Source organism: Argentina anserina, chromosome 1 (assembly GCF_933775445.1).
Source record: "Argentina anserina chromosome 1, drPotAnse1.1, whole genome shotgun sequence".
Classification (NCBI taxonomy): Eukaryota; Viridiplantae; Streptophyta; class Magnoliopsida; order Rosales; family Rosaceae; genus Argentina; species Argentina anserina.
The window spans coordinates 19,642,983-19,649,639 of record NC_065872.1 but is presented as its reverse complement, the minus strand read 5'-3'; the positions used below and the strand labels follow the sequence as shown (position 1 = coordinate 19,649,639).

Sequence of the window (6,657 nt, the reverse complement as noted above, 5' to 3'; positions counted from 1 at the left end):
ACGCATCACATTCACCATGGTGGCTTTCAAGAGTTTCAAGGACGGGACGATCACTATCCTTGACGATATTGAAGATCAGCAACAAGAAGGCACCACTTTAACCGTATATCCTTCTCTTACTGGGCCTTTCGCTTTTAAAACTCCATTCTATGGCAGTTCCACTCCCGTCTCGCAGTGGACTCACGTAGTGAACCGTCGAGTAGCCAACTTTCGACCGTCTAAGTCAGGCAATGAGGAGTTAAGTTCAGACGTTTTGATGCTGAAGTCTGCACATTGTGACGAAGAGGCTCCCTCGGTGTTATTCAAGCTTCTCAACGACTCTATATCCAACAATTCTGCGCGATGGGGTACCTTTCGAACTACCGGCGGTTTTACCTACACAGAGTGCTACTGGGAGTGGGTAGAGGACGTTTTAAGCCGAAACAAAGACCTCATCAAGAAAACGGGCCTCTATCGAGCAATGTTTGCGTCATTGTTCAGCTGTGATCGTTTTCCTCCTGTTGTGCGAGCTTTTTGTGAGTATTGGTGTCCTGCTACAAATACTCTGCACATATCGCAAGGGGAGATGTCTATATCTCTCTGGGACCTTGAGCATATTGGAGGCTTGCCTATCATTGGAAGGTTTTATGACGAAGTTGTTCCGCCCATTTCCGAGTTTTCTGCAAAGAGTAAAGAAGGGTCCCTTCTCATCCCAAAAAGCTGTCGTTATTTGTTTCTTGCTTACCATAGATTGTGCAAGAGGGAGCGTGGCAATGTGAAGATAGCTACATGGATACAGTATTGGTACAAAGGCGAGAACAGATACAAGAGGCCTCCTACCAAGAATACACGAAATAAGAGGGACGCGCCCACTAATACTTACGATCCATCGGGCGTCATTCCGGGGATTCGCCGGCGAACTCCGGAAGATCTTTTACTATTCGAGGACTTAGGCGTAGAAGAAGTAAGCATGGAATCTGTTTACCTCTCTGCCTTTTATGTGTGCTGGCTTTGTTTATTCGTATTCCCGAAGACTGATCCAGGTTTTATTCGTCCGGGAGTTTTTAAGATCGCTCAACAAATGGCGCGAGGTCAACAATACTGTCTGGCAGTTCTCGTATTGGCGAATATATATCAGGGTTTAAATGCCATATCCGTCTCAAGTGATCCGGGAAGTTGTCCAACTGTGCTCCCTTTTCATTACCTGTATGGGTGGTTGGGCGAGTATTTCAGCACCCATTTCTTCTCTCGACATCCAGAAAACTTCAGGCCTTTAATGGTTCATATTTCAGGGGAACTGTCGGCAAGAAATTTTGATGATGAACGGGCCCGTGCCTTGTTTACCACTTGTGATAATGTTCGAATGGGACGATTTGCCAGAGTTTCAAGTGCGCGCAAACTGATCGTTGACACCCACGAAGCCCTTCCTTCCGATTCCGCCTATCTCATTAGCCTTCGCTCCGGATTTGTGTCCCTACGGCAAGATATTTGGCGAGTAGTCGAACCCTATAACCCTCAACGATTCAGTCGACAATTCGGATATGTTCAGGGTGTTCCCGGAGATTTCCAAAGAGATAGTCGACTCATACCTTTGACTCGGACATACTCGTTTTGGGATAGCTTGACGAAGCTTGGCACAAAAGGTGAGGTAATTTTGCCTATGAAAAGTGACATCACCAAGTTTATGGTTACTCAGGACTACATCGAATGGTGGTCCAAAGTTCATCACTCTGCATTGAAGAGGCCTATGAAAATAACTATTGTATATTTTCCACAACAAGAGCCTCCAAAGGCTAAAGGAGACGATCGTGCGACAACTCCTCTCCAGATTTTGGTTTCCGCCGAAGCTTTGCCCCCGGTTGATAACTATCAGATTCCACCTCCTCCAGTTTTGGAAGGAATCGGAGATTCAGCAGATTTCCGTCCTAAGTCAAAGGAGAAGGTTGCTACATCCAGAAGGCATAGTAGAAGCAGCAGTAGTACCCATAGTGACGTGCACTTCAAACGTCCAAAAAGGGGTGACGATGATCTCGGACCTATTTACTTCAATCCTAATGCCGACTTTGATCTTGGCGGCAACTTTCTTGGGGATGTTCCTGGTCCTTCAAAACTCGTGCCTGCGCATCTTGAGGTATTCAATTTGTTGTATTTGCTTTTGTGCTCATCCCTTTTAGCTATGTATCATATTCAACAATTCACTTATTGCTAACTTGATCCAACTTTGTTCCTCCCAGCTTGAAGATATCGGTTATTTTGATGAAGTCTGCTCAGGTGATCGATTCGATTACTCGAGATCAATATTAACCCTGTAAGCACGTTAGTAGTATAAAGCAAGAGGGTATCGTTCACAAACCGGGGATCCAACCAGGGTAAAGAATCACAAACATTTAACAACGAATTCATAAGAGTTTAAAAGGTTTGATATAGGTTCGGATTGAGATATAAAAACAGAAAATAAAACCTAAACTAATATATACATGTGATCAACTAACCAACACATAAACATCACCAAACAAATCGTCACAAGTAGCTTCAAAATCATAATCTCATCCTATGCAAACACCGAGCCTTAGCGGACAAGTATTGAGTGAACAAACAACAACCTAATGCCGAACTAGGTTACTTAGCGCATCCCTAACTCGAAACATGGCCTTGTAATCCTATCTTAGCGCTTAGAAATTACAAGATAACATGTCTTTCTCAATCTTACCACTTCATTGATTCATCTCTTATCTAATTACTTAGCGCATCTTAGATAACAAACGGATCATGGTTAATTCCTAGTGATTACTAACAAGTCAAGCATGTCACTTACTTTAACAAGTTATCAAAAACACTTAAGAATCCTATATGCAAAACTAACTTAGCGCCTTGAATCACATATAGTTAACGCCCAAGAAAGAGAATCATTAAATCATTGAATTATAAACTCACGATATCTACATAGAAATCATAGACAACAAAATCAGAACTACTTTATAACATCTTGCAAAATCGTAAACTACATGAGAGTATTCCACAAATTCGGAACTAGCCAAAAACATAAACACAACATCACACAAAGAATCCAAACCGAAAACATAAGTGTGAAGAAGTAACGAGTTACACTTTGTAAATCTCCTTAGCGGTATCAAAACAAGGCAGCACGGCTTCAACTTGAATGGCAATCCGAGGCGTAGCGCTTTGGATCGAATGGAATGAAGGGAAGATGGTGTTTTCGCCTTGAATGGCTTTGAGGATGATGAGTAGTGTTTAAGGCAGAGCTTTGGCTAGTCTTGTGAGCAAGGTTGATGATCTTTTTCTGTGGAATTGAGGTGCTATATATAGAGGAAGAAACCCAAGGGAGGATGGCCACAAAGTCCACAAAGTTGAAACCAAATTGGTTGAGGTTTCCTAGATTCGGCAGATCTGACCTTTGTCCCTTGTTGTGGCCATAACTTTCTCTAGAACATAGATATTGAGATGATTCCAACTGGCAATTTTAACTAGACTTCCGTGGCTTTTCATCCATATATCATGCACTTTCTCAGTCATTCTGAGCTGTCCAGGGGAACTCGTCAAAGTTGGATGATCTGCAGTGCCAGAATTCTGATTTCTATAAGGATTGCATATCTTCTTCCTCCTTTAATGCTGATTTCTTTTGCACAAATTTCTTCCTTTGAATTAGGGAGGCAGCAAAAGTCTTATTTGTTGCAGCCATGTTTGATTTTTCTTACCTCTCCTCATTAAATTTGCTGCATGCCTTCTTTGACTTTCTTGCCTCTTGTCATTTAATTTGCTGCATGCCTTCTTTGACATTCTTTGGTGCAGGGATTTATGGACATTCTGATAAATATTTGTGCTCTATATGCAGGAGGAACAAAGTCCCAAGTTTCCCTCATAGCCCTTGGATCAAAAGCAAATCAACGGCTGAGATAATTCCGCGGAGTTCACTGGACCTCCGAGCAATGATTCGGTCATATCTCCCTGTAGGAATAAGATATTGATTTGATTCCAAATCCTACATAAACTAGACTCACACAGCTTTTTATCCATATAAGGTACGTCTTCTAACTCGATCGGAGCTATCCAGGGGAGCCCGTCGAAGTTGGACTACGAATCTTGACAGCATTTTCATTCTTGCATTGATTGGGCTTTTAAGTGCAAATCTTCTTCTCCTTTTTCCTTGTGGAACTAGGAAGCTTTCCTTCTCAAATATGGATTGGTATTTCCTAATAAGAATAAGTACGTTAGAAACAAAGAAATACGAAAGCATGAATCCTACTCGAACAAGGAAACATATATCAACAAGGATTCTTAACACTTAGCACGATTTCATCATCAATTCACTTATAATTGATATAAGCTCTACCTAAACAATTATTCATACAAAAGAAACTAAAACATACTAAATAAGAGGTAACAAAGAGTAAGAATAGGGCATAAACGCATTAAGAACGTCACACTTTGTGCTCCTATCATCAGGTGATGGCGTTCAATTTCTTTTTGAGGAGTGTGTAGCTAACATTTTCCCAGAAAAGGACATACGTCGAAAGGAGAGTGAACCACAGCCAGTTGACCAGAGAGGTACATGTGAATATATTTATATATTATTTTCCCATATTTCAATAATTTATGCTATTTTTTCACCCTCATATATGCAGGTTTGTCCATGGCGACGGGAAGTACAAAGCCTTTAGAAAAAGCAATATTTCCTGAAGTTTCTGTGTGCGATATTGAGGTAGTGGACACAAGTCAATGGCTCCGCGATATCCGCATGCGAGCAGCTGCAGAAGTTTGTGCAAAGATAGAAGGCGTGATAGCGACGTATTCTCTGAAAATGATTATTACGGGGAGGAATGAGCTTGATATGTTGACGAATGAACTTGGAAAATATGGAGTCGACCCATCAGCAATAAAAAACAAGTTGGAGCAGTTGATGACAAACGCTACCCTATATGACTCGGTAAGGCTTGCATGTGCTCACAAATGTGCGATGGGCACAAGCGCCCAAAAATTAGTGGAGACAGAGTCTGAAATCACGACAGCCCAAGAAATTCAACAAAATAGTTTTGATCAGCGTCAGTCTACACTTGAGTCCCTTGAGAACTTAAAGAAAGAACAAGAGAAGCTGGAGCAGACGTTGGACTTGCTAGATGCAGACATTTTTCTTCACGATGCAAGACTTGCTGATCTAAAACAGAAGAAGTGTCAAATCCGAGAGATTCCAGAACTGACCACAGCAGAGATTGAAGAGGCAAAGAAGTTGCGAGCCAATTTTGAAGAACATCGTATGAGCTTCAAGGGTTTGACCTGGATATGATAGCTGACTTGAATGATCAGGACTTGCTCCTTTTTTTTGTTTTTTTTTTTGGTTTTTTTTTTTGGTTTTTTTTTTCAATCATCTTGTAATCAATCGATTTTGCAATTCAACTTATTGTCGGTGAAATAAGAATTTGCTTTATGATTGGCAGACAAACCCCATTTTTTATTTTGATGTGACTGAACTTAAGATTGTTATTCTCAAGCTGCCTACGTATCCTTCTAAAAAAGGAATCAAGTCATCACGTAGTTCAAGGGTTTTTTTTTTGTTTTTTTCTTGGGTGCCTGGTGCAGTTTAGGCTCGTGCAGGCGTGGAGCATTTTTTTTATGTCATACGCAGTTTATGCTCGTGCAGACTTGGAGCATTTTCTTTTGTTTTCAAGCATAATACTTCTTCAAGAACTTGCCGTTGATGGGACCGATCCTCAAACCGTCTTCCGCCACAATTTTGTAAGCTCCATTGGTGTAAACTTCTCTGACGACGTAAGAACCATCCCACTTTGACTTGAATTTGGAGCCAGACTTGTGCGTCATAATGATGGGTCTTCGAACAGCAAGGACTAAATCATCAACTTGAAATGACCGTGGTCGAACACCTTTGTTGAAGGCGTGTGACATCCGAGCTTGGTAGCATTCCATGTGTTGTTGTGCGTCAAGCCTCTTCTCGTCCAAAGCTTCTAACTCTTGCAGGCGCAACTTGACATTTTCTTCATTTGTGAGACCTTCTTGCAAAGCTTGACATTTCTGTGCATATTCCATACAATCCTTGACCATGGTGGGCCAATAATACCCTAGTCGTCTTACTGGAAAATGTAATTTTGGTCCTGACTGATGTGCTCCACATACTCTAGAATGAACCTCTTCCATGGCTTTGTCTGCTTCATCTTTTCCCAAGCATCGAAGAAGTACTCCGTCAAATGACCTCCGATATAAAGTTTCTTTGTAGTAGAGGAAGCGCGGTGCTCGTCGCTTGATGCTCCACCTTTGCTTCGAATCTTCAGGAAGCTTATTGTGCTCAAGATAGTCGATAAAAGGATGCCTCCAGTCTTCAACATTAATCGTGTGAACTAACACTACATGAGAACTGGCACACTGGAGTGAAGGTTTTGTTGTCACGACCCACCTTTGGCAAATTGGAATGTCCAAAATTTCGTCTCCAGACAATGCCAAGGTCGCCGCCAAGTTTGCCAATGCGTCTGTCATTTGATTTTCTTTCCGTGGCACATGTATGAGTGTAACATTATCAAAGCCCTTCAAGAGTTGTGTGGCAAGTTGGAAATATGGTACCAAATCTTCCTTCTTGACCTCGTAAGTAGTGAGCAGTTGATCAGTCACCAACTTCGAGTCTCCATACACTTCGAGACTTTGGATTCCAAT

General features: G+C 41.7%; 1 protein-coding gene across 1 annotated transcript; it reads left to right on the top strand.

Annotated features, from left to right (window-relative positions):
• On the top strand, window positions 1-5,281 carry LOC126803574 (uncharacterized). The gene is made up of 4 exons (XM_050531361.1): window positions 1-2,110; window positions 2,214-2,250; window positions 4,444-4,545; window positions 4,623-5,281. Exons 1-4 carry the CDS (start codon window positions 17-19, stop codon window positions 5,279-5,281), a joined length of 2,892 nt encoding a protein of 963 aa, XP_050387318.1. The 5' UTR covers window positions 1-16.
• The last annotated feature ends 1,376 nt before the right edge of the window (window positions 5,282-6,657 follow it).

What these genes read in the sequence shown, in the direction of transcription:
- LOC126803574 (XM_050531361.1), top strand. Translation starts at nt 17, where the DNA reads ATGGTGGCTTTCAAGAGTTTCAAGGACGGGACGATCACTATCCTTGAC. An exon ending in TTTTGATGAAGTCTGCTCAG is followed by an intron (nt 2,251 to 4,443) that starts GTGATCGATTCG and finishes TCCTATCATCAG; the next exon opens with GTGATGGCGTTCAATTTCTT. An exon ending in ACAGCCAGTTGACCAGAGAG is followed by an intron (nt 4,546 to 4,622) that starts GTACATGTGAAT and finishes TCATATATGCAG; the next exon opens with GTTTGTCCATGGCGACGGGA.